At 45.3% G+C, this 27,842-nt stretch overlaps 2 protein-coding genes across 6 annotated transcripts in view; one reads left to right on the forward strand and one right to left on the reverse strand.

Moving 5' to 3' along the window:
- The window catches only part of LGMN (legumain), an 84,378-nt gene extending 83,236 nt beyond the window's left edge, over positions 1–1,142 (forward strand). For all 4 annotated transcript variants that reach the window (XM_033951243.1, XM_033951242.1, XM_033951240.1 and 1 more), the window contains one exon: positions 757–1,142. In XM_033951243.1, the coding sequence (XP_033807134.1) occupies positions 757–799 (43 nt within the window). In that variant the 3' untranslated portion in view covers positions 800–1,142. The remainder of the gene's footprint in view (positions 1–756) is intronic.
- A 6,967-nt stretch (positions 1,143–8,109) lies between these two features.
- Positions 8,110–27,842, reverse strand: part of RIN3 (Ras and Rab interactor 3) — a 104,531-nt gene continuing 84,798 nt past the window's right edge. The window contains exons 8-10 of one of the 2 annotated variants that reach the window (XM_033953045.1): positions 23,509–23,640; positions 21,377–21,540; positions 8,110–8,235 (exon numbers count right to left, since the gene is read on the reverse strand). In XM_033953045.1, coding sequence (XP_033808936.1) covers positions 8,224–8,235; positions 21,377–21,540; positions 23,509–23,640 — 308 coding nt within the window. In that variant the 3' untranslated portion in view covers positions 8,110–8,223. Of the gene's footprint in view, positions 8,236–15,015; positions 16,112–21,376; positions 21,541–23,508; positions 23,641–27,842 lie in introns of those variants that run through there. The other variant, XM_033953044.1, reaches the window with a different exon arrangement.

Raw genomic sequence — 27,842 nt, forward strand, 5'->3', positions numbered from 1 at the left:
TCAATCCTCTGCCCACCAACCCAGCCAGCCGATTAACCGTTCCCCTTAACTGTATCCATGACATCCTGTTGGTTTGTCTTGGCTGTTTAGCTTGTAAGCTCTTTTGAGCAGGGACTGTTTTCTTCTTTGTGACTCTGTATAGTGCTGCATGCATCTGGTTGCGCTATAGAAATAATTCATAGTAGTAGTGTGAAGAATTTCAGTCTTTGGGAAGCAGAGCTGAGACTGTGATGTCATAATGCCTCATTCCACCAATAAGAGCCAACCTCATCAGTGATGTCACAATGGCTTCCTCCCCTATGCCCTCCAACCCAGCCAGCTGATTAAACGTTCCCCTTAACTGTAGCCATGACATCTTGTTTGTCTGTCTAGTCTGCTTGGAGTGTAAGCTCTTTTGAACAGGGACTGTTTCTTCTTTGTGACTGTCCAGCGCTGCGTACGTCTGGTAGCGCTATAGAAATAACTCCTAGTAGTAGATATTTTCAAAATTTTGGAATAGTAACTTATGAATAAAAGTAGGATTTATGAAGGTTTTTATGCCTATGAAATGCCCTCCCTAGTTGGAGGAGGGTTTCCTCCCTGATGGGGTTCTGAGGCTTTTTCTCCATATAAACTGTTAAGCTTTTGCACCTGTGCTACTGAGAACTTTTTACAGCTATTTTTTTGTGTGTACGGAAATGTTCATGTTTCAAATAACTGCACGTCCCTACTGTGCCCCGTTAACCTAATTCTTTTTTATGTTCTCCTTTGCTGCAGCATCAAAGAGGCGATGGACAGTGTGTGCCTGGCCTGGAACTGAAACGCATCTTCGCCTCCTTTTGGAGAGGTGGCAAAGGCTACATCTCTGAGGCGCCCCAGACTCTAGGAGGTCTGGACCCGAACTTGAATGCCACACTCTCTTTTATAACGAACTGAAAGCGGATACTGCGCCACTGTTTTCATTTTTTTTGCCATTCTTCACATTTCAGGACTTGCTTCACCCAGCAACTCTGCTATTGAAAATGCGTGTTTTGTCTTTGTGTGGCGCAGTGGTTAGAGCTACTGCCTCAGCACCCTGAGGTTGTGTGTTCAATCCCTGCACTGCTTGTGACCTTGGGCAAGTCACTTAATCCTGCACTGCCCCAGGTACATTAGATAGATTGTGAGCCCACTGGGACAGATAGGGGAAATGCTTGAAGTACCTGTATGTAAACTGCTTTGAGTGTGGTTGTAAAACTACAAAAAGGTGGTCTACAAGTCCCAATCCCTTTCCCTGATGTCATAATGCCCCATTCCACCAATAAGAGCCAACCTCATCAGTGATGTCACATTGGCTTCATTGTTCTATACTTGTCTCACTTCTGATATTGTATCTGAGAAGAGTGTAGCAGAGTGGTTAGAGCTACAGCCTCCGCCCCCTGAGGATGTGGGTTCAAACCCCGCACTGCTCCTTGTGACCCTCGGCAAGAAACTTAATCCTCCACTGCCCCAGGTACATTAGATAGACTGTGAGCCCATTGGGGCAGATGGAAAATGTTTGAAGTGCCTGTAGATAAACCACTAAACTAGAATAAGGTGGTATACGAGTCTCAATCCCTTCCCTTTACAGCCAAGGTGGGTAAACTTATCCAACCTGCATATAACATCTTTCATAAGAACCTGAACCTTCACTTGAAACACATTCTAATTATTTTGCTCTGATCAGCCTTAAAGAACTAGAAATTATTTTTGTCTTTCCAAATTTTGCTCGGCTTACAGTAGGACGTTACTTGGTTCGGCTATCGGTAGCCGTACGTGATTAAACTGTAAATCTTTAAAGACCCATCTCACCAATTTAGACTAATGTTGATTTATACCGTCTCACAGCTGTGGTGAGGATGCCGCATTAGGTGGAAAGAGCCAGCAGAATCGGTGGGTCAAACGAAAGCAACAGTGCCTCTGTTCCGTTCCAGAGTCCAGTTCTGCAACATCTGTATAAGATTCTGAGGAAACTGGACACCAATTAAATAAAATTGCTGCTATGAATAAATCAAGAAAACAGATTTGTGTTTCTTTGAGGAATTACTGACAGGGAAGGGTGTTTGGGTTTGTTTGTTTTTCAGCGGCAGTTACATAAGATAGCATTAGCTTCATTTTTAGTTTGGGTTCAATACAAATTGAGGCTTATCATGTGTGCACTGTGGAGTCAGCTTCTAGATGTGTTCCCTCACAACTCTTCAGTGGCTGTATTTGGATTGGAGCTGGGTTAATGGGGACATTAGATCATTTAATTTGTTCAGTTCTCAAGCTTTTGGAGTGCTTTCAGAAATAGGAGGCGAACACAGTTGGCATTTGACCCTGGGAAATTCACTGACACTTGAAGCTAAATAAATATTGCGCTGCTTTTTTGCTTCAAGGGAAATGGACTGCTCTTGCGCATGAAATAGCCTCTGATCAGCTCAGGGACAGCCAGATATGACTCCTGCTTTTCTCTGACTCTTAACAGCTGCAAATTCATGGACCCTTCTCTTCCCTCTGCCAGCCCCAGTCATTGGAGATGGAAAGTTTAATAACAGAATGCCTCTAAAGACTTGTTTCACTACTCAGCCACTTCTAATTTGTGGTTACCTATTCGGTGTTTTGTGAGGATCCTACTGTGTTTTGCTTATTAAGATCAGTGTGCTCAGCCTATACCTATTTAAAATACATGAGATACATTTGCTTGCAAAGAGGTATTCAATAGCATCCCTACAGGATCAAGGGCCGATGGACAGCGTTTTCATTTCTATATAGCACCCCCCACTTTTAGGTCCCTCCTCTTGCTTTTCTAAGCCCCCTCCCCTTCTACTTTCCCCTTCCTCTTTGATCTGTCGCGTTGAGCCTGTTTAGGTATGTGCAACTCACAAATGGAAGATTAGATTAGATTAGGGCAGCTGCACGTGACTTAAGAAAAGGCCAGGGCCACTCAGAGACAGAAAAAGTAAAATCACCAGTGAAGGTGAGGGGAAGGAGGGAGGGAGATGCCTGGACAGTGGGAATCGGGAGGGGGTTGCTGGATTGCGCAATCGCAAAGGGTAATAAGTGAGGCAACACGCGCATGGAAGTGGGTAGGAGAGGGGAACATGCTGGAAGGAAGTGGAGAGAGGGGGAAGGGAGGGAGGAGCAGACTTGCATGTTAGTGGGCAGGAGAGAGGTGAAAAGACGTTGAAGGAAAGTGGAGAGGGGAGCGAGTGGAACAGACGCTGAAGGGAAGTGGGGAGGAGAGAGAGGGGAGCACATACTGGATGGAAGGAGGGGATAAAGAAAAAAAGAGCACAAGCTGCATTGGGGAGACAGATACCAGATCTGAGGGGAGGAAAGGAGAAAGATGTGAAAAACCACCTGGAGGAGGGAAGGATAGATGGAAGGAAAGAAGACAGATGCCAGACTATGGGGGGAGTGGAGGGAAGAAGATGGGTGCCAGACCAATGGGGGGAAGGAGAGATGGAAGAGAGAGGCAGTCAGTTTCTGGTAGAGGCATAGAAACAGAGCAGATGCCATTTGGAAGAGGCAGAGAGAAGGCAGACAGTGGATGGAAGGAATAGAATGATGAGAAGATGAGGAAAGCAGAAACCAGACAACAAAGGTAGAAAAAAAAATTATATTTCTTTTCTTTTTGTTTTAGGATAAAGTAGTATTGTAATTGTGTTGATAAACATTTATAACCAAAGCTCTGCCAGCTGAAGATCTCTTCCTCTAGTTTGGCAGCCAGAAATTTGATTTATAAAATGATAATTGTACAGAATAGTGTTTCTTTTTATACTTTAATAAAATAAGTTCAGTATAAAACTATTTGAGGCTTGTACGAATGGGATCAGATGGTTTGCAGGGACGGGGTGGAGATGGGGACCGAGCTCATGGGGAAGGGGACAGATTTTTTCCCTGTGTCATTCTCTAAAGATGAAGGCAGGGAGCTGGGCACAGGGAAAATATTAGAAAGGTAAGTATAAGAGACAGAGAAAGGAGATGCTTGTTGAACATGGGGGGAATAAAACATACACAGAGATGGAAAATGAATGGTGAGCATGGAGAAAGAAGACCTGTCAAATGGTCAGGAAACCCTGGCAAGTGAGGTAAGAGTAGACAGATGGAAACAGAAACCAGAGTCTGAGAGCAATGTGGCGTGAAGAACAAAATGACCAGACAAAAGGTAGAAAAAATTATTTTCTATTTTGTGATTAGAATATATTAGATTTGAAATATGTATCCTTATAGAGCTGGTGTTAGACATAACTGGGGACTGCAAAGCCCAAGCTATGCTGCTTTAGCTTCCAGCTGGCTTAGGGCTCACTCTGGGGGTAGTTGCACTCTCCTAACACTATTCATGTCATTTGTGACTGCGGCATTCTGTTAGTGTTATTTTTCTGTGTAGCATTCTGTAATAATCTGGCTTATTCAGTTTTCTCGATAGTGGAGGGGAGACGGGTTTTGTTGATCCTTGCTCTGTATTATTTGTGTTTATAAAATGACAATTCTATAGCATATTGTTTCTTTTTATACTTTAATAAAATAAGTTCAATATAAAATCATAACTATTCGAGGGATCAGATAGTTTGCAGGGATGGGGCGGAAACAGGGACAAATTTTTTCCCCCTTGTCATTCTCTAGCTGAATCTAGCACCCTAACTAAATCCAATTCGCCCTTCACAGGTTCATCTTAGCATAACCACAGGTCAGCAAGAAACTCAATCCCTCAGCTTTAGCAGGCACATGACAAGGCCTCACATGACCCATTTGCTAGGCTCCATTAATTTCCACTTGGTCTAATGATAAAACAACAGATCAGGGCAGGGGAACATATTTATGATGGAAAGGGCCAAGCAGACCAATCTCTGTCCCCCAAGCATTTGCTGTGCTGGGTAAAATCTTGTTAGGGCCTTGGTCCCAGTGGCCCACGCCATTCCGATGCCTACAGCTGTCCTACAATTTGATAAATTCACCGTGTAAGAGGTCATTTTATAAACCACTTTAATTCCTATAGCCATGGAATGCAGGCAGGGAAACAGATGTTACTTTAATTTACTGGTATTAATACCCAGATATTTGAACACCAGGACTGGAGAAAAGGTTTCGCCAACAACAGCACTGCAAAGGCCTCATCTCAGATGGTGAGGAGTAAGTGCCGTGCCACATGATGAAAACAATATTGGTTTCCTTCTTTGGTCCTTCCATAATGATTTAAGGATGGAAGCTGTGGATCTGTAGAATAAGTAAAGGGCTCCCTCTAGTGTCACAAAGAAAGAGATGCAGCAAGACATTCCTAGAACAGGGCTTCTCAAACTGTGGGTCTTGACCAGGAGCGTAGTCAAATATCAATTTTGGGGTGCACCTGAACCCAAATTGGGTGGGCACAAGAACCCCCCACTCTGCCCAGCATCTCTCCCTTCCCTCCTTCGGGTGTTTAGGGGTGTTTTTTCACTCGACTCTCCCAACCTCCTGGTAGAATCGGGAATGTGTGAGATGGCGGGAGAGAGTGGGTATCTCTACTGCTAATCTTCAATTTGGGGTTTGTATTTTTTAATTTGCAGGGAAGGGGGGGGGGGCGGGGCGCTGATCAGAAAGTAAGGCTTTGACAGCTCAGACCAGTCAGCAAATTTTGGCCGCAAATGTGGCACAACGAGGTTAGGGAATCACTCGGCAATGACAGAGAATTGCTCGGAGTGCTCACTTTAACATTAATGACCTTGTTGTACTACATTTGCATGGCAGTATCGGAAACTGCTAGAAAACTCGGAAAAGACCACGGTAAGCTGTTTTGATAATCTGCGGCTAATATACATGCACATTAAACTGGGTGGAACCGGTTTAGCATCTGCGTTAAAGGCAACCTTAATTTTTGAGAATCTGGCCCTTAGTTCTTTGCCAGTAGGGTGGTAGATGAATGGAACAGTCTTCTGGAAGAGGTGGTGGAGACAGAGACTGTGTCTGAATTCAAGAGAGCAGGGGATAGGCATGTAGGATCTGAGGAAAAGATAATGGTTACTGCAGATGGGCAGACTGGATGGGCCAATTGGCCTTTATATGCCATCATGCTTCTATGTTTAGCTGTGGTAGGAGATTTTCATCAGGCACCACCCTACAAGGCCTGATGGTTTTATGAACAAAGTGCCTTGGGTCACTATGATAGAGCTTTTCCACTCCCAGAATGCAAACATTAAGAATAACTATTCATCAGGATCTATCAGGTATAGAAAAAAATCTGCTCAGCTTGAATGCATGTGTTACCCTAATCCAAGATCTACATGTGGTTTGGAAGATCTAATCTAACCTAATCTGTAATTTCAGAGGTTCAAGGTGACTTACAATGTGTTTAGGACTACATAGTAAATATAGTTATCCTTATAGTTTAAGTTTTCTAATGCAAGTTTTATCCTAATCTGACACACTTAGAAAGTGTACAGGTTAAATTTGCTATAGTTACAGGGCAGGCTTTTTCAATACAAGTTTTCTTAATGTGACACATACTGGGATCGGGTACCAATATACATTTTGTAATTCATCGGCCATGGGCAGGGGAGTTAGGTGAAGAGGTAACTATAGCAAATTGTAACCTGTAAACCAGGGATCTCAAAGTCCCTCCTTGAGGGCCGCAATCCAGTCGGGTTTTCAGGATTTCCCCAATGAATTTGCATTGAAAGCAGTGCATGCACATAGATCTCATGCATATTCATTGGGGAAATCCTGAAAACCCGACTGGATTGCGGCTCTCAAGGAGGGACTTTGAGATCCCTGCTTAAACTGTATATTAGTATTAGACCCCTAGTAGGCGTCATGTTCTTTTTTTTTTTTAGTTCAATCAGTTTTATTAGCATTTTATTAATAGGATATACAAACACAGACCTCATGATCATATGTTTTTACAGGATGTAAATACAGGCGGTCCATGACATAACAAAAAACAGTATATAAAAAATAATAACATAGATGTCATGTTCTAATAAAACCTATTGCAAACTTGTACTGAAAGTATGGTAAATCCAGTGCAAATCGTAACCTGTTAACTGTATATTATGTGTGCTTAACCCAGGGATGTCCAACCTTTTGGCTTCCCTGGGCCGCATTGGCTGAAAAATTTTCTGGGGCTGCACAAATGCTGCAGCAAGACAAGGGAGGGAGCTGGCAAGACGGTAAACACCTGAGGGCAGCAGAGGAAAACACTGCATCGCCCTTGACCAGGGACGCACAAAATACTTCACGGGGCCGCAGATTGGAAACCCCTGGCTTAATCTGTAACACAGGGATCTCAAAGTCCCTCCTTGAGGGCCGCAATCCAGTCGGGTTTTCAGGATTTCCCCCATGAATATGCATTGAAAGCAGTGCATGCACATAGATCTCATGCATATTCATGGGGGAAATCCTGAAAACCCGACTGGATTGCGGCCCTCAAGGATGGACTTTGTGTAACACGTTCTGAGCTTTTGGGGGGAAACGGGATAAAACCTAAATAAAATAAATAAAAATGTAGAACAAGCAACACACAGAGTGGAGATTATTGAACTACTTGGGAGTAGGATATTATAAGGAAGCTAAAGAGAAGAACAGACACACAGGACAGGGCCTACATTTTACAGGTCCGTTAGAAACAAGTGAAGGCAGAAGAGTAGGTCTGACTTGTGTCATGCTTAATGTTAATTGTCTATGGAGTACATTTCCTCAAGGAGATGAGGTTTTAGCAGCCTCCGAAATCAAAAGTAGGTGGTCTCGGCTTTGATGATTGTTCCAGATCTTTGTACCAATATAGGTGAACAGCGAGTTAAATAGACGCTTGTATTTCACTCCTTTTGGAGAGGGAAGAATTAGAAGGGGCTGCTTGAGATTTCTGGCCGAGGTTGCTCAAGCATCGATGAAGAGATCTATGAGAGGTTCAGCAGATGTTGCATATAGGATGTGAAGCAATATACATGACAGCTTGAAGATAATACGTGCATTGACAGGTAGCCAGTGAAGGCTGCAGTAGTACGGTGTGATGGATTCAAATTTCCTTAGCTTGAATATCAGTCTTGTTGCTGTAATTTGAATTAGCTGTAGTTTGTTGATGAGAGTGGTGTTTATCCCTGCGTATTTGCAGTAGTCTAGCGGAGACACCACTAGCATTCATACCAGTAAGGTGAAGTGGTGTTTATGGAAGAACGATCTGATTACTCTTAATTGTCTAGGCTATAAAAGTGGAGTGGAGCCATCTCTCCCCCACCCCCACACATTTACTTGTTATCTACAAGAGAGTCTCTACGAGCAGAGCTGTGCAATATAGACAAAAAGGGCACAGTTAGAAAATGCAGAACACATTTTTTAAAAACATGATTTTATTTAAAAACAAAAAGAAAACACAGTATTAGTAAATATGTTTTATATATAAAAAAAACATGGCATATCACATCAGATCCTAGTACTACTAATAGGATCCTTGGGAGTCAGAACTAACTGTACAGATGATTTGCAGAAAAACCTTCCATGTATTGAGGAGGTCCTGAAAGCTTTACACAATAATTATAAAACATTACAAAATGGCTTGGGTACATTTGGCTAGAAAACAAATTCCAGTTTCTATGCATTTTTATTTACAGTACAAAATCACAGGATAGAAATAATTGACTCTGTTCCATCAAATTTGCAAAATACAAAAAGTGGAAGAGGCAGAAATAAACAGGACGAAAGCAAGAGCCCAAAATAAAACCACTTTATTAAAAGTGAGGCGGCAACAAAATCCAGATCAAATGGATATCCACAGACATGATAGGTGGGAGTGAGCGCGAAGATCCCTTAAATGCTCTGGAATAAGTCTATGAAAGACAGTGGCATAGTAAGGGAGGGGCAGACCGACTCTTCTCCTCTCTGCCCCCTGGTCCTTCCCCCCCCCCCCCCGTGCCTATAAACCTTCGCCAGTGCAAGCAGCATCTGCTTGCGTTGGCCTTGGCTCTCCCTCTGAGGTCACTTCCTGGTTGCTTCATCAGTTAGGTGCCTACACTTACGCCATGTACAAGTAGGGTCACCGGACATGTCCTCCTTTTGAAGACACATCCAGGGGTCTGGACGGGCTTTGCAAAACCCGGCACTTTGTCCTGGTTTTGAAAAGCTTTCCTGCCCATCACGTCGGGCAGGAGGGCATCTGCGGATGCCACGTGATGACGTCACTTGCATGATGTCATAGTGTTGCATCTGCGCATGCGCAGATGGCCTACCTGATGAGGGCAGGCAGCAGGGGGAGGGTCCAGATTTTCCAAATGGAAAATCTGATATCCCCATCCCCACCGTTAAAAATTTTTACATTTGCTAGCAGGGATACCCAAACAGTGCCAGCCGAAGAGCTCCATGGCTCAAACTTACCCCCCACCCCCTCAGGGATGCCCAAACAGTGCCAGCCGAAGAGCTCCATGGCTCAAACTCAACCCCACCCCCACCCGATAAGAAGTGAGCAGCGTGCTTTCTAGTCACCAATCCTCATGCGTACTCAATTTGAGTGTGAACTGAGCATGTGCAGGGAGTGCTGGCATCAGTGCGCCAACTTCCTCATGCCAGGGGAGGTTTGGCATTCAAGGTACTACAGTTGAGGGCGGAACCCAGGCCCCCAACTGACAAAAAAAAAAAAAATGGACTGAGTGAGTTTTGAAAAAGTGCTCTTTAAATTGTTTGCAAATGAATTCAGCTTTGCACCAGGGTTCTGGAGTCAGACTAGTAAAGTCGGAACCAATTTTGGGTGGAATTGGGGTTGGAGTTGATTATAAATGAACTGACTTCAACTCCAGTTTCAGAATTAAAAAAAAACAAACAAAAAATCACCACATTTTAATATATGGTAAATTCATCATTTTATACTTAGATAGCTTTGTCTTCTGTTTAAAGATGTTTTTGAACACTAAGGGCACGGATCCGATCCTATCCGTGTCCGGAGGGGGCTGATTCACGAATCGCCCTCATGCAAATCCGAGTGCCCGGATCGCTCTGTAGCGATCCCGACGCATGTGCTCTCCATCTGTACACTTCTCCCTGGACTGCGAATGGTGAAAAATCGTGAATATCCGGCTCTGACCCACCCCTGCCTCCCTTCTGCTTTTCCCCGGCATCTCGGCCTTACCTGGTGGTCTAGCTGGTTTTCGGGGCAGGAGCAATCTTCCTACACTCCTGCCCCGGGCAGATAGCCATTAGGAAATGGCTGTGAGGAGTTCCCGTAGTCTCTCAAGAGACTACGGGAACTCCCCACAGCCATTTCCTAATGGCTATCTGCACAGGGCCAGGAGCGTAGGAAGATCGCTCCTGCCCTGAAAACCAGCACTTCCAACCGGCAAAGCGCACTATCCCACAGGCCGGAATTTAGCTCCTGCCTACTACCACGGACAGGCGAACGCCCGATAACCGAACTCAAACGGCCAGAAAACAATTGCTCCCTCGTTCCCCGTGCCGCCGATGCCTCTGTGTCTACAGCGGAGCGACTGTCCCAAACAACGAGGCCTGCACAAAATGGAACACAAAGCCCAAATGACTCACCCAGCTATCCTGCACAACACAGCCAGGGAAGACCGGGATGCCGGGGGGGAGACAAAAATATGGGGGTTTTTTTCCTCCTCCCCCCCCCCAAAAAAAATCGCAATTATGTGAAATCGCGAGTAGGGAAACCACGAATGGGGAGGGGGAAGTGTAGATGGTCAGCGCATGTGTCGAAGAGCAGCAACTTTTTAAAAAACTTTAGTCCAGCGAGCCCGTGGTTTTAATCCGCTGTAACCCTTTCAGGACCAAGGGACATATTTGTCCCATAACTTTAAAATCCTATAAATTTTGATTGGGATAGTCTACAGTTCTAAATTTGATATGTACGGATTCCATATGATACTGCCTTTATGTAAACAAACTGGTTCTGACATTCATTCATTAGCGTCGTTGCCAGATTGACGAGAAGATTCACTTGCCACACTGTCCATAAGCCAGAAGTTTGATTTTTAAAAAAAAAAAAAAAATGATATTTCACAAAAAAAATCAATTTTTTGGCATCTGCAAGCCCTTTTTACCATAAAAATGTTGTCAAAACCACAAAAATTGGCCTACGATCCTTATGGTCCTGAAAGGGTTAAACCCGCAGGTTAAAACCACAGGCTCACACTGCGGGGGAAAGCCAGGGCAGAGAGCAGGAGGAACAAATAGCTGGCAGGAGCAAATTAGCACAGTCAGGGGCAGGGAGGAGGAGAGGAGATTCGGGGCAGAGCAGGCCAGCAGGAGAAAATCGCGGCACAGAGCAGGAGAGTCGGGGGCAGCGAGCTGGAAAGTTGGGGTAGGCAGCAGGTAGAGAGCAGGAGACGGCAGTCGGAAAGCAGTGAACTGGGCCCCAGCAGTCACTTGTTTGTGTTCGGCCAGCCCAGTCAGTGTTGCAGGGTTTTTGTTAGTGAAACGCTGCCTGCCTACATTTCAATGCCGTTCCCCCTCATTTGCATACGCAGATCAGAGGATGATCGGGTCAGAGGTTAGTGAATCGGGTCGGAGGGAAATGGGGTCGCAAACCGATCAGTACACAATCGGTTTGCTTAGTGAATCTAGCCCTTAGTTCCCTTCCTTCATGTGCTGTTCGCCATCTATGGCATTCTTTTTTCTCTCTCTTTGTCCCTCCTATCTTCTGCTTCTTCTTTCTAAGGAAATATTTGTCTCCCCATTCCTTTCGTTCCTCCTTCTTCCCTCGTTCAATCAATCTGGTCTGTTCACGGTCTATGTATTCGGGTTGAATATGTTTTTGTTTTAAAAAATTTTTTGTACCCCCTATTTTTATTATTCTTGCCTAGAATTATGATAGGTGTGTAATAAAATTTTAAATAAACTATGAAAAAAAAGTACTGGTAAATATAAGTTATATTTTCCAGTACTTTCGATCCAGAATGAAAACTTTAAAGCCTAAAATCATAAGAACATAAGAATAGCCTTACTGGGTCAAGACCAATGGTCTATCAAGCCCAGTAGTCCGTTCTCACGGTGGCCAATCCAGGTCCCTAGTACCCAAAGAGTAGCAACATTCCAATCAGAATCCTAAAGAATAGCAAGATTCTGGAATCCCAAAGAGTAACAAAAGATTCCGGAACTCCAAGGAGTAGCAACATTCCATGCTACCGATCCAGGGCAAGCAGCGGCTTCCCTCGTGTCTTTCTCAATAACAGACTATGTACTTTTCCTCCAGGAACTTGTCCAAACCTTTCTTAGGAGATGGAGTCAGAGTCGGCATACCAAATCCATGGCCCTGCCTTGCAAGTATTGGTTTTTAATTCTATTAATTTTTTTACAGAGTAAAAGGTTTGAGAGTCGTCCTTCTGTACTTCAGCAATTCTATTATTTTATTTATAGCATTTATATACCACTTATAACTTAAGTGTACATTCAGGTCCTCAAACATTTTCCCCTGTCTATCCTGGCAGGCCGATTTTTAAAAAGGGCTCCAGCAGAGATCCGGGAAATTACAGACTGATAAAAGCCAGTCAAAATGGTAGAAACAATTATAAAAACTAAAATTGTGGAACATGTAAACAAACATGATTTAATGAGATGGAGTCAGCATGGATTTAGCCGAGGGAGATCTTGCCTGACTTCTTTGAAGGTGTAAATAAACATGTGGATAATGGTGAGCCAGTTGATATAATGCATCTAGATTTTCAGAAAGCTTTCGATAAAGTTCCTCATGATGAGGCTCCTGAGAAAATTAAATTGTCATGGGATAAGTGGCAAAGTTCAGTTGTGGATTAGGAATTGATTATCGGATAGAAAACAGAGGGTAGGGTAAAATGGTAATTTTTCTCAAAGGAGGAGAGTAAACAGTGGAGTGCCACAGGGGTCTGTACTAGGACCAGTGCTATTTAACTTATTTATAAATGATTTGGAAATTGGAACGATGAGTGAGGTGATTAAATTTGCAAATGACACTAAACTGTTCAAAGTTGTTAAAATGCATGCGGATTGTGAAAAACTGAAGGCAGACCTTAGGAAATTGGAAGACTAGGCATCCAAATGGCAGATGAAATTTAATGTGGACAAATGCAAAGTGATGCACATTGGGAATAATGACCTGAATCACAGTTACTCGATGCTAGGGTCCACCTTGGGAGTTAGCGCACAAGAAAAGGATCTAGGTGTCATCGTAGACAATACGATTAAATCTTCCGCCCAATGTGTGGCAGCAGCCAAAAAAGCAAACAGGATGCTAGGAATTTTTAAAAAAGGGATGGTTAACAAGACTAAGAATGTCATAATGCCCCTGTATCGCTCCATGGTGCGACCTCACCTGGAGTATTGCGTTCAATTCTGGTCTCCTTATCTCAAGGAAGATATAGTGGCGCTAGAAAAGGTTCAAAGAAGAGCAACCAAGATGATAAAGGGGATGGAACTCTTCTTGTATGAGGAAAGACTAAAATAGTTAGGGCTCTTCAGCTTGGAAAAGAGACGGCTGAGGGGATATAGGATTAAAATCTACAAAATCCTGAGTGGAGTAGAACGGGTACAAGTGGATCGATTTTTCACTTCATCAAAAATTACAAAGACTGGGGGCAACCTTTTTCTTACGTTACCCATGTAAATGTGTGGTTCATTATTCTTTACAGAAATATGTCTTTTTTTGAACCTTTTCAGTTAACGACTTTCCTTTCATTGTCGTGATTAGAGAAGGATAAAGTTAAAACTTAATGCCCTAATTTAAAGTGTATAAGAGGTGATTAATTCAATCGAATACCAACCTGATCAGCCTGCTCTCTTTAGCTGTTTATTTTCCTTCCCTTTTTTTCTGCTTTCTACTTTTTGGATCTCTTCTATTGGGGACTAGAAGCGATTAAGTAAAAAAATTATCTTCGTTATTTATGTACTGAATTATGTGTTTGATTTGGTCTTATATTGCTATCTGTACAAGTCTATACTTGAATGTATTATGAAAATGATTAAAAAAAAAATTACAAAGACTAGGGGGGACACTCGATGAAGTTACAGGGAAATACTTTTAAAACTGATAGGAGGAATTTTTTTTTTACTCAGAGAATAGTTAAGCTCTGGAACTCAATGTGGTAAGAGCGGATAGCGTAGCTGGTTTTAAGAAAGGTTTGGACAAGTTCCTGGAGTAAAATTCCATAGTCTGCTATTGACAAAGCCACTGCTTGCCCTGGATTTGTAGAATGGAATATTGCTACTCCTTGGGTTTTGGTCAGTTTCTAGTGATCTGGATTGGCCACCGTGAGAACGGGCTACTGGGCTTGATGAACCAGTTGTCTGACTCGGTAAGATTATTCTTATTTTCCCATCCCCACGAGCTCTTGTCCTGTCCCTGCCCCATTCCTGCAAGCTCTGTCCTCATCTGCACAAGCCTCAAACCCTTTAAAATCCTAAGTAGCAACATTCTAGAGCTCAGATTGTGATGTCATAATGCCTCATTCCACCAATGCCTAAGCTCCATCCTCATCTGCACAAGCCTCAAACCCTTTAAAATCCTAAGTAGCAACATTCTAGAGCTCAGATTGTGATGTCATAATGCCTCATTCCACCAATGCCTAAGCTCCGTCCTCATCTGCACAAGCCTCAAACCCTTTAAAATCCTAAGTAGCAACATTCTAGAGCTCAGATTGTGATGTCATAATGCCTCATTCCACCAATGCCTAAGCTCCGTCCTCATCTGCACAAGCCTCAAACCCTTTAAAATCCTAAGTAGCAACATTCTAGAGCTCAGATTGTGATGTCATAATGCCTCATTCCACCAATGCCTAAGCTCCGTCCTCATCTGCACAAGCCTCAAACCCTTTAAAATCCTAAGTAGCAACATTCTAGAGCTCAGATTGTGATGTCATAATGCCTCATTCCACCAATGCCTAAGCTCCGTCCTCATCTGCACAAGCCTCAAACCCTTTAAAATCCTAAGTAGCAACATTCTAGAGCTCAGATTGTGATGTCATAATGCCTCATTCCACCAATGCCTAAGCTCCGTCCTCATCTGCACAAGCCTCAAACCCTTTAAAAGCATAAGTAGCAACATTCTAGAGCTCAGATTGTGATGTCATAATGCCTCATTCCACCAATGCTTAAGCTCCGTCCTCATCTGCATAAGCCTCAAACACTTTAAAAGCATAAGTGTTCGAGGCTTGTGTGGTTAAGGCAGAGCTTACAGGGAAATACAGGGACAGAGCAGAGTGGCAAAACTTATGGGGATGGGATGGAGAAATTGAGTTCCTGCAGGGATGGGGAAAAAATTTGTCCCCGTATCATTTTCTACCACTTACTCATACTAAGGTTACCAGACGTCCGGGAAAACATGGGCATGTCTCATTAGAGGACTCAGATGGACCTTCCAAAACCTGACACTTTGTCTGGGTTTTTGAAAACCACGAGCTCCGGACGCATCTGGAGAACCCTAAATATGCATGCGCAGATGACGTCACATGCATCCACGCATGCTGGAGGGCATCCAGACGCGGCCGGAGTTCATAAATAAAAAGGAGATGTGGCAGGGCTAGAGGTGGAACAGGGCGGGGCTAGAGGCAGAAAGGGGCGGGGTCATGCATCCGTGTTTCTACTTCTTCAAATATGGTAACCCTAACTCACACCCCAAACTCATAAGTTTGGTTGTGCACAGATATCTACCTGCCTTTGCATTTCAACTCTAGAGGCAAAAGACACTGAGAACATTCAATTTGCAACCAGGAACTACAAAATGAAGAATTCTGTTCCTAAAATCCCAGTGTAGAGGCAGCGTCCGTTACGGATTTCTATGTGGACACGAGGTCTCTTGCTGAGAAGATACTCTAGGTGTCTTTTCCGAGTCCTTTGCATAACCAAACGCTCACGTCTGCCTCGTCCCCAAAGCTTATAGAAAACGTGGCTCCTTTATGAGGGGCAGGGCCGCAGTTTCGGCATTGTTCATGTCTTTGTAGAGAAAATGGAAGTCTTTCTTCTGCTCGCTCTTCAGCAGGCAGGACTTGATTTGATGAGGGAAAGCATCAGCGGCCAGCCGCAGACACTTCTCGTCCACAAGAACAAAGAGGCCGTAGCGCCCAGGGGCTCGGATCTCAAACTTCTCTGCGCACTGTTGACAGAGGAGCTCGGTGCTGGTGTCGGGCCGTGTGGCCAGTGTCCGACTCATGCTCTCAGGCTCTTCCAAGGATATGGTGATGAAATCCTGCAAGGAAAGAGGAGGCCACAGTTGCATATAGGCATAAAAAAAAAGCAGGATGTGCTTCTTATTTATTTAATTTTTTATAGTGTTCTCCCAGAGTAGCTCAGAACGGTTTACAAGGATTTATTCAGGTGATCAAGCATTTTTCCCTGTCTGTCACAGTGGGCTCACAATCTATCTAATGTACTTTGGGCAACTGGGGGGATTGACTAGCCCCGGTTCACAAGCAGCAGTGTGGATTTGAACTAGAGAGCTGCACGGGAACGGGGACGACGGGAATCCCGCGGGACCCGCGGGTTCCCCCTTCGGGTCACGCCCCCTAGGGTCGCGGGAATCCCATGGGGACGCCCCCTAGGGTCGCGGGGATCCCGTGGGGACGCCTCCGAGGGTCGCGGGGTTCCTGCGGGGCTGGATGTACTAAGTCGTGCGGCTTTTCTCCCTACCTGCTCTGCTTGCAGCACAGAGCCGAATGGAAGTCTTCCCGACGTCAGCGCTGACGTCGGAGGGGAGGGAGGGCTTAAACAAAGCCCTCCCTCCCTCCGACGTCAGCGCTGACGTCGGGAAGACTTCCGTTCGGCTCTGTGCTGCAGGCAGGGTAGGTAAGGAGGAGTAGCCTCGCGGCTCGAGTGGCTACCAAGGGAGGGGGGCGGTCCGCCCCGCCCCACCCCGGGTGCAGCACAGCCGGCCAGGTCCCCTTACTTTTGTGGCGCTTCCCCGACCGACCGACAACAGCCTTGGTCCGACAAACCTCCCTGCCCTTAACCGCGAATCTAAATTACCTTCTTACAGCAGCTGTAAGAAGGAAATTTAGATTTGCGGTTAAGGGCAGGGAGGTTTGTCAGACCGGGGCTGTTGTCGGTTGGTCGGGGAAGCGCCACAAAAGTAAGGGGACCTGGCCGGCTGTGCTGCACCCGGGGCGGGAGAGAAGGAGGAGGAAGAAGGACGCTGAAAGCACTGGGGAAGACAAAGGGGTGGAGAAGGACGCTGAAAGGCCATGGGGAAGACGGGAGGGGGGGGAAGGACACTGAAAGCATTTGTGGAAGACAGAAGGGGGAGAAGGACACAGAAAGGACATGGGGAAGACGGGGGGGGTGTGTGGAGAAGGACGCTGAAAGGCCATGGGGAAGACGGGGGGGTGGAGAAGAACGCTGAAAGGCCATGGGGAAGACGGGGGGGGGAGAAGGATGCTGAAAGCACATGGGGAAGACAAAGGGGTGGAGAAGAACGCTGAAAGGACATGGGGAAGACGGGGGGTGGGGGTGGAGAAGGACGCTGAAAGGCCATGGGGAAGACGGGGGGTGGAGAAGGACGCTGAAAGGACATGGGAAAGATGGAGGGGGGAGAAGGACGCTGAAAGGAAATGGGGAAGAGAGAGTGGGGAGAAGATGCTGGCAGGGAAGAAGACAGAGATGCCAGACTATGGGGGGAGCAGAGGGAAGAAGATGGGTGCCAGACCAATTTGGAAGGGGGGAGAAAGGGAGAGGCACAGTAACAAAGCAAATGGAAGACGCAAAAGGAAGAGAGACAGTGGATGGAAGGAACTGAATGAGAACATGAAGAAAGCAGAAACCAGGCAACAAAGGTAGGAAAATAATTCTATTTTTTTTTTTTTTGCTTCAGGATAAAGTAGTATATTAGTTGTGTTGATAAAAATTTATAAACAAAAGAGGCTCTGGTAGAAACCCGTTTACAAAGTTTACAAATTCTTCCCAATTAATATTTCCAAATTAATAAAGTCTTTTTGCTTATTTGTAAACGGGTTTCTACCAGAGCCTTTAATTCAGTAGCATAATTAAATGAAATAACTATTTCTGAAGTTTATAGGGACGGGCGGGGACGGAGGGGATTCCTCACGGGGACGGGCGGGGATTCCTCGCGGGGACGGGTGGGGACAGAGGGATTCCTCACGGGGATGAGTGGGATTCCTCACGGGGACGGGTGAGACTTTGGCGGGGACGGGTGGGATTTCTGTCCCCGCGCAACTCTCTAATTTGAACCCATATCCTCAGGGTGCTGTAGCTTTAACCACTGCACCACTCTAGAAATCAAAATGTAGTAAAAGTGAGCCAAGTATAGGACAATCAAGCCACTGTGACATCACTGATAAGGTTGGCTCTTAGGCATTGGTGGAATGAGGCATTATGATGTCATAATCCCAGCTCTGGTTATCAGAGGCTGAAGCTTTTCACACTATTTATTTATTCAATTTTCTATACTGTTCTCTCAGGGAAGATCAGATTGGTTTACATGAATTTATTCCCTGGTGGGCTCACAATCTATCTGGGCAATGGGAGTATTAAGTGATTTGCACAGGGTCACAATGAGCAGAATGGGTTTGAACCCACAACCTCAGGGTGCTGAGGCTGTAGCTTTAACTGCAGCGCCACACTCTCCCACACTGTGAAGCAATGGACAGGGATGGTAAAGCATTCGAACTTGATGCCATGCCAATTAGAAAGATGCAAGAAATGTCACAAGAAAAGCAAATGACATAACACTGCTTAGCATAGCATATAATCTTATATGCCACTAATACCTCACAGTTAAAAAGAAGAACAGCAACGGGGAATGAGTTGCAAGACACTCTGGCCTTTTCAGCTAAATCTCCTGCGATTGGTAAAAGAAGGCAGATCCAAGATCTTTCCTCAGTAGAGGACTTTACCGCTTAGAAAGGAGAAGATAATCCCAGAGCCAACAGAGAGTGCTTCTGGACAGCTGAGGTGGTTATGGATTTTGGACACAGTGCCACTGTATTGGCCACTATCTAAGTCATTAGTTAGTGGCACAGAAGCTGTAAATAAACAAAACTACTGGAAACCAGATACTGGCTTAGATCAGGGATCTCAAAGTCCCTCCTTGAGGGCCGCAATCCAGTCGGGTTTTCAGGATGTCCCCAATGAATATGCATTGAAAGCAGTGCATGCAAATAGATCTCATGCATATTCATTGGGGAAATCCTGAAAAACCGACTGGATTGCGGCCCTCAAGGAGGGACTTTGAGACCCCTGGCTTAGATGGACCTTTGGTCTGACCCAGTAGGGCAACTCTTTTCTTTTCACAAAGACCTTCTCCCGTTCTCTAAGACGTTTTAGCAACAAGTTGGAGATTCTGACCTGTGCCTGATGTGTTGGAGGCTTAGACGGGTTCTCGGGCACTAGGAATAATATAAGTGCCACAAAATGTAGAGGAGAAAGTTGGAAAGCACTTGATATCACAGTGAAATGTGACTTGACACTTGAGTCTCCCAGGCAGTAGCATAGTAAGGGGAGAGGCAGAGGGCGCAGCGCCCCAGGAGCCATCTCTGCCCCCCACAACACGCTCATGCCCTCCCTCCCCAGCCCCGTACCTCTTTAAATCTTCGCCAGCGCGAGCAATTTTTCCGGCCTGGCTCCCCTCTTAAAATCACTTTCTGGTCGCAGGGCCAGGAAGTGAAATCAAGAGGAAAAGCCAACGCCGGGGCGAGCAGCAGGCCGGAGAAGCTGCTCGCACTGGCAAAGATTTAAAGAGGTACAGGGGGAAGGGTGGGCGCACGTGTGATGGGGGGGGGGATGCCACTGCCCCAGGGGCCTCCTACCCTCGCTACGCCACTGCTCCCAGGGTGTAAGCACAGGCAAGAGTGAGATTGCAAGAGACGGGGACATTCAACATGCCGACGCGCTTGTTGGGGCGAATTTCCTTTTTCTGACGAACCTCACACGAAGAATAATTCTGGTACAAATAAGACCGATAGTAAGTTTGCTGAGGTAACTGGCACCAAACGTCAAGGCATCTTTTCAGTTGTTGCTCCTCAGCTTTGGAACACTCTTCCTGCTCTCGTGAGAGAAGAAAAAAAATCTAGACCGCTTCAAAGGTCTTCTTAAGAGCCGTTTATTTAACCCTTTCAGGACCAAGGGACATATTTGTCCCATAACTTTAAAATCCTATTGATTGGGATAGTCTACAGTTCTAAATTTGATATGTACGGATTCCATATGATACTGCCTTTATGTCAACAAACTGGTTCCGACATTCATTCATTAGCCTCGTTGCCAGATTGACGAGAAGATTCACTTGCCACACTGTCCATAAGCCAGAAGTGTAATTTTTTTAAATAAAAATAATGATATTTCACAAAAAAAATCAATTTTTTGGCATCTGCAAGCCCTTTTTACCATAAAAATGTCATCAAAACCACAAAAATTGGCCTACGATCCTTATGGTCCTGAAAGGGTTAAAGATGCTTTCAATATTTAATCCTTAAAATGGTTTCCTCCCGTCAATCTTCCAAAAGAAACAATTTGCAGCATTTCCCTTCCTTTCGCTCTTTCCCTAATTGTTTTTCGATCCTATCTCAATTGTATTTCCTCCCCATCCACCTATCGTTTCGTGTTGGTCTAGTCCAGGGGTGGGCAACTCCGGTCCTCGAGGGCCGGAATCCAGTCGGGGTTTTCAGGATTTCCCCCAATGAATATGCATGAGATCTATTTGCATGCACTGCTTTCGATGCATATTCATTGGGGAAATCCTGAAAACCCGACTGGATTCCGGTCCTCGTGGACTGGAGTTGCCCACCCCTGGTGTAATCTAATATGTCTTTATCTGTTACGCCATTTGTTTACAACAGTGGTTCCCAAACCTGTCCTGGGGGACTCCCAGCCAGTCAGGTTTTCAAGATATCCCTAATGAATATACATGAGAGAGATTTGCATATAATGGAAGTGACAGGTATGCAAATCTCTCTCATGCATATTCATTAGGGATATCTTGAAAACCTGACTGGCTGGGGGTCCCCCAGGACAGGTTTGGGAACCACTGGTTTAAAAGTCGTTTTATCTTCTCTTTTTTTTTTTTATAAGATTTGTATTGTTACTGACGTTTTGATTTTTATTCCCCTATATATTTTATCTGTAAACTCGCTTAGAAGTTTGATAAGCAACAGAAATCAAAATTTTAATAAAAACTTGAAACTTGTAAACCAGGGGTGTCAAAGTCCCTCCTCGAGGGCCGCAATCCAGTCGGGTTTTCAGGATTTCCCCAATGAATATGCATGAGATCTATTTGCATACGCTGCTTTCATCGTATGCTAATATATCTCATGCGTATTCACTGGGGAAATCCTGAAAACCTGACTGGATTGTGGCCCTCGAGGAGGGACTTTGACACCCCTGTTGTAAACGATGACGGGAAGAAGTGCAAAATGAAACAGCTGTGGATTAAGCTTCTAGCACACCGAGTACCCGGGGTAGGTGTTGGGCTCTTGTCCGACACGAGGTGAACATGCCGCCTCACCTGCACTGAGGAGCGAGACACTCGGGCCCTGTTGAGTGTTCTCCGTCTCTCCCAACGATGAATCGAATCCTGCACCTCCACGCTTAGCTGCCGGGTCACAGTTATCCTGTCGTAGTTCTTGATATGTTCCAGGGCCCCGTAGGTGGTGGTTAAGTAATAAGAACCTGCCGACCAAGACAGAGCTCGTGAGATATCCGCCATCCCAGACAGTGGAAGTACGGGCACTGTGAACCCTAAGCTGAGACGTACAAGACGGCCCCTCGATTCAATGAAAAAGTTAATGGTCAATAATAAAAACAATAATTCTGATGTCATTGTTATGACATTCAAATGCATTTAGGCCCCCTTTTACTAAGTGCTGCGCAGCAAATGCGCCGATGCCCATTCATAGCATTTATCATACCAGTCAGTTCTGTCGGGCTTTGTAAAAGAGGGGGCTGAATTTTTTTTTTTTTTTAGTGAAACGGAAGTCCACTTGTACCATGAGACCCTAAGCTACAATTAATCTAGCTTAGATGTAAATTAGAGAATGACACGGGGACAAATTTGCCCCCGCAGGAACTCAATTTCCCCGTCCCGTCCCCGTGAGTTTTGTTGCTGTCCCTGTCTCTGCTCCATTCCTTTAAGCTCTGCCTTGATCGCACAAGTCTCGAACACTTGATTTTAAAGGGTTTGAGGTTTGTGCAGATGAGGACAGAGCTTAGGCATTGGTGGAATGAGGCATTATGACATCACAATCTGAGCTCTAGAATGTTGCTACTTATGATTTTAAAGGGTTTGAAGCTTGCGCAGATGAGGACGGAGCTTAGGCATTGGTGGAATGAGGCATTATGACATCACAATCTGAGCTCTAAAATGCTGCTACTTATGATTTTCAAGGGTTTGAGGCTTGTGCAGATGAGGATGGACTTTGCAGGAATGGGGCAGGGACAGGAAAAGAACTGGCAAGGACGGGACGGGAAAATGAGTTCCTGTGAAGATAGGGAAAAATTTGTCCCCTTGTCATTCTCTAATGTAAATCTGGTCCTGACTCCAGAAATACTGCTTAAACCACAGTATCTGCCACCAACTCCGACAGCATTCGACCTTTACTTTTCTATGGCATTTATAGACAATCTGTAGGCTTTGTGCTCCAGTCTTTATTAGCATAATGTAGTGGCACAGTGAGGGTGAGTAGCGTTCCCCCCTCCCCGTGCCACCTTCCCTTACCCTGTACTGTTTAAATTTTCCAGGCATGAGCAACCTCACAAATTTGCTGTCCGCGTCGCGTTGGCTATCCCTCTGACGTCATTTCCTAGGCGTGAGCCTGGAAGTGACATCAGAGAGAGGCGACTAGAGAGTTGCGCGGGGACAGAAATCCCACCCATCCCCGCCAGGATCCTCTCCGTCCCCGCCCGTCCCCGCCCGGATCCTCTCTGTCCCCACCCGTCCCCGTCAGGATCCTCTCCGTCCCCACCTGGATCCTCTCCGTCCCCATCCATCCCCTGCAAGGAATTACCTCCATCCCCGCCCGTCCCCATAAAAAGGATCATCAATTCCACAGTTTCTTTTGTGTTTGCGCTGCTGTTTTTCATGTGGAATCTCTTTAGTGGAACCTTTTTTTTGTTTTCTGTTCAGGTAATTAACTTATAAACCCCTCTTTTACTAAGGCTGACGTATCCATTATATTATATGGATGAACCCTGCTTCCAAAGCCTTCCATCCCCGTGGGAGTCCCGTGGGTTAGGGGGGAGGAAGTTTGTAATGCTGCTTACACAAGGAAAATTAAAGAGGTGCGAGGGAGGGGAAGGGGGCAGGGAGTGGAGAGGAGGACGGGTTCTGGAGCCCCTACCAAGACTGTGCCTAGGATGGGGGATGGACCCCCCCTCCCCCCCTCACTACGCCACTGGCACAATCAACTTGATAAGGAAATGTTCCTGCTTTAATCAATGAGAAGTAACTGTGCATTTTAAAAATAAACTGACATAACGGATCCTTAAGAGTCCCATTTGGCTCCTGTTTCTTCTTGTGTGCCCATTTTTAGGGCACTTTACCCATCTACAGCTGCCTTCACTATATATCGTACTGCTACTTCTGGGGATCTGTTTAAAACTGTTTTAGGTACTGGGCATCAATTTTAGGCCAAGGCATACCTTCTCCCAGCTGCAGGCTGGGGTCCATCAGCTCCATCATGTATTCCACATCCACCAGCAGCTCGGTCAGATCACAGTGCGCGAGGACATACATGAGCACCGGCAGGAAATCGTCGGCACCATACGGCTTCCCTGCAAGAAGAGACACAAGGAGTCGACCACAGTGGGATGAGGGCTCTCGCACCAGGTGCACAGTCTTCTGACAGCGGCAAAAGGAGGAGACCTAAAGTCGACTGTCGACACCATCACGTGTCATCAGTGGTTTCCCTTCTCTGGGCTCCACAGAACTGACATCGGAACGGGCGAGCACCTTGATTCTGTCCTAGGCTTTGCGGGAGCACTTCTACAAGTCTCCAACCTTATTCCTAGGGTTTTACAACCCTATGTGGAGTTATATAGTGTTCAGTGTTTCTGTGGAAGGGCACCAGAGAGTTCTCCATACGAGTATATGACAATACAGAAACAATAATTATAGTATATGTATATAGATGGTATAAATAGGTAAATTTCACATACCGTATTTCCCCATATTTAGGCCGCCCCAGTGTATAGGCCGCAAAAAATGCCTATACATGTTTTAAAACTCTTAGATAAGCTGCCCCATGTTACAAGCCACGGCTTATCTAAGAGTTTTAAAACCACATGGGGGTGGCCTATACATCCCTCCCCCCCCCTGGTAAATATCACCTCCACCGGCTGCCTCCTGCAATGTTGTGGCCACGGTGCAGGGCAGGAGCAATCTTTTCAGCATCCAGCCGCCACCGCGCTGCTTCCTGAACGCCTGCGTCAGGTCTCGCAGGCATTGAGGGAGCAGCGTGGTGGCGGCTGGATGCTGAAAAGATCGCTTCTGCCCCGTACTGTGGCATTGCAGGAGGCCAGCGAGGGAGCTGCATTATTTTAAAAGGTACTGGGGGGGGGGGGGGGCTTACGATGTCATTAGGCTGCACCATATAAGGAAGCCGAACCCACCGTTTGGATTGCAAAACCCATATGTAGGTCGCGGTCTATAAAGGGGGAAATACGGTATATTTAGCTCAGGTATTGTAACATCATTACAGAAGCTCATGCAAACCACTCAGAATTGACTCCTCATTCATTAGTAGCAGTATAAAAGCTTTCAATAAACCACAGGGAGCCTATCCACTGTCATTCTCAGAAGTGCTGCTGGTCATTCAGCCATGTTGGATATGTATTGGCATTGATATTCTAAAAATTTATCTGGTTTGCTTCCAGAGTTACCCAGACAAATCTATGAGCATTCCCTACCTCCTCCGCCACTTACAATATGATTGGATTTCATTAATAAAACACAGATTTAATACAGCAGCATAGTTATAGTAGCCATCAATTAATTTTGTGATTTATTTTCCAGTAGAACCAAAGCCACACCCAAAAGCAACCCCCTCCATCCCAACTCCCAGTGTCTTACCTAGGGTTGCCAGATTTCTTCTTTGAAAAAAAGGGGGACACCTGGTCCTGTCCCGCTCCGCCTCCGTCCCATTCCACCCCCACCTCGCCTCCACACTAACCTCCCCCGAGCTCGGGACCCTGTCTACGCATGCTTGGACATCAACGCAATGACATCATGGCATCAACGACCGCGCATGCGCAGACGGCCGCCAGGCACGGCCCCGAGGCTGGGGGGGACGACTTCCAAATCCCAGACATACTGCCGGGATTTGGAAATCCCTTCAGGCATGGGCAGTCCTCTGAAAACAGGACATGGCTGGTTTTTCCTGGACGTCTGCTAACCCTAGTCTTACCACATCACCAACCACTTATGTCACCAAGAGATACAAACAGCGGATCATATTCTCGCTAACAACAAATCCTCAGTGATCACCACATCTCACGGAACTGTGATACATATAAACTATTATCTTTATAATATCATAATTTTTCATTGTTATTTTCTAAAACATGCGGCTTATTCCAAACAGGTCCTCTCGGACATTACCTACCAAAATGAACATCTTATACTCTTGATAAGCAAATTGTATTTCTATATTCTTGCTCTCTTAAAGTCTATGCTATCTGTATTTCCTATGTATAACTGCATATTGTATTTCGCTGAATGTCCAGCTCTCTTGATTGTAAACCGCCTAGACGTCGCAAGATTGTGGCGGTATAGAAGAATAAAGTTATTATTATTTACTGTCCTTGATGTGTGCCGTTTGCCATAGAGATCATTTCAATGTAATGTCGCACTAACGTTCCAAACTGGTGCAGGTCATCAAATTTAATCATTTTTAACAAATTTTGTTGTCTGTACAAATTTTAACTGGTCTGCATCAGCATGGTGGAGAGATTTGAACTTCAGTGCAGTTGTCAGTTAAGCAAGGAAATGCCGTTCCAAATGCACTGAAGTTCATCTCTCCACCATGCTGATGCAGACCAGTTAAAAACTGTACAAACAACAAAATTTAACCAGTTAAAAACTAAAAAGGAAAGAGGCACATGCAGTGGCATAATGAGGAGGGGGGGGGGAGGAGTGCCAGCACCCTCCTCCTCACCACCCACCCACCTCTTCAAATCTTTGCCGGCAGCAAACTGCATCTCCTATCCGCTGCTCCACGCCGGCCTCAGCTGTCCTTCTGATGTCACATCCTGGTCACGAGCTGGTGAAGATTTGAAAAGGTACATGGGGGGAGGGGGAAAGCTCGCTGGGCACATGGTGAGGTGGGGGGTTTTGCAGTTAATGCTTATCAGGACAGCGCTGATATTCAGCGCAGACTGAGAGAAGTGGACCAGTTAAACTGGGTTGCGTGAACCACTGGTCTAAGGACTGGTCAAGTGAGTATATTCAGTGGCCCAGCTTAACTAGATAGGTTGGCTCAATACATGGTTATGGTGAAACAGAAAGATTATGAGCACATAGTCCACAGGTTAGTCAGGTTTTTGGGATATCCCTAATGAATATGCATGAGAAAGATTTGCATGTCTGTCACTCCCATTATATGCAAATCTCTCTCATGCATATTCATTAGGGATATCCCAAAAACCCAACTGGCCTGTGGACCCATTTGAGTAGCCCTGACATAGAAGGTAATTTTTATAATCAGGCACCTATGCTGAAGGAGCCAAAACGCACTTATTTTAAGCCCACTTTGTAAAGAAATGTGCGTGGCTCGTCTTTACTAAATACCAGCAAAAGTGGCCAAGACGCGATCACTTCACCGCACCCACATGCTGCAATAGGTGAATCTATGATAGTATTATATAAACAACACACACCTGCACACTCCACCAAGTTGCCCTGTGCACACCCACAGTGAAAGTAATGCAATGGACTAGCTTAAATATGGTGTCTCTATTTGGGGGGGTGGAGGTGGGGGTGTTAAGGTGTGATACTAATGCTTACTCTAGGGGATGCTCAATGAAGTTACATGGAATACCTTTAAAATATTCTATCACACGATGAATAGTTAAGCTCTGGAACTCATTGTTGGAGGATGTGGAAACAGTGGTTAGCAAAGCTGAGTTAAAAAAAAAAAAAAAAAAGTTTGGACAAGTTCCTGGAGAAAAAGTCCATAGTCTGCTATTGAGATAGACATGGGGGGAAGCCACTGCTTGCCCTGGGATCGGTAGCATGGAATGTTGCTATTCTTTGGGATTCCGGAATCCTTTGTTACTCTTTGGGATTCCAGAACCTTGCTATTCTTTAGGATTCTGAATGGAATGTTGCTACTATTTGGGTTTCTGCCAGGTACTTATAACCTGGACTGGTCACTGCTAGATGGATCTTTGGTCTGACCCAGTATTCTTATGTTCTTAGAACACCCCATTTAGACCCTACTTTCACTTTCTTATAAGATTATCCCCATGAGGACTGGATTGTAACTGGGGGTTACACGTCCATGAGAAAACATTGAATGCTGTAGATTAGGCGTGTCAACTTATACATTTCATTTTGTACCTTCCCATGTCAACTGTAGTACTGCTGCTCAACACTGACCTCGAGACACACCCAGCCAGTTGGGTTATCAGGATTGGAGGATGATACGGTGACAAAATTCATCACCGTTTCCACCATCTCCATGTCGTTCTTTAAGGAGAGAGGGAAGAATCAAGAGTATGAATGGAAACAACCACTAACCCCTCAAGCTTTGCGTTGAAGAACGCTGGTGTGGAAGGACCGAGGTTGAGACAGACACTAAAGAATGACACAGGATTGCTTCCCATGGTACTGGGACAAACCGAAGGTCCTATCAAGCCCAGAATCCTGTTTCCAGCAGTGGTTAACCCAGGTCACGAGTACCTGGCAGAAACCCAAAGAGTAGCAACATTGCAGAGCTGAGATTGTGATGTCATAATGCCTCATTCCACCAATGCCT

The sequence above is a fragment of the Geotrypetes seraphini genome, chromosome 7, assembly GCF_902459505.1.
Source record: "Geotrypetes seraphini chromosome 7, aGeoSer1.1, whole genome shotgun sequence".
Taxonomy (NCBI): domain Eukaryota; kingdom Metazoa; phylum Chordata; class Amphibia; order Gymnophiona; family Dermophiidae; genus Geotrypetes; species Geotrypetes seraphini.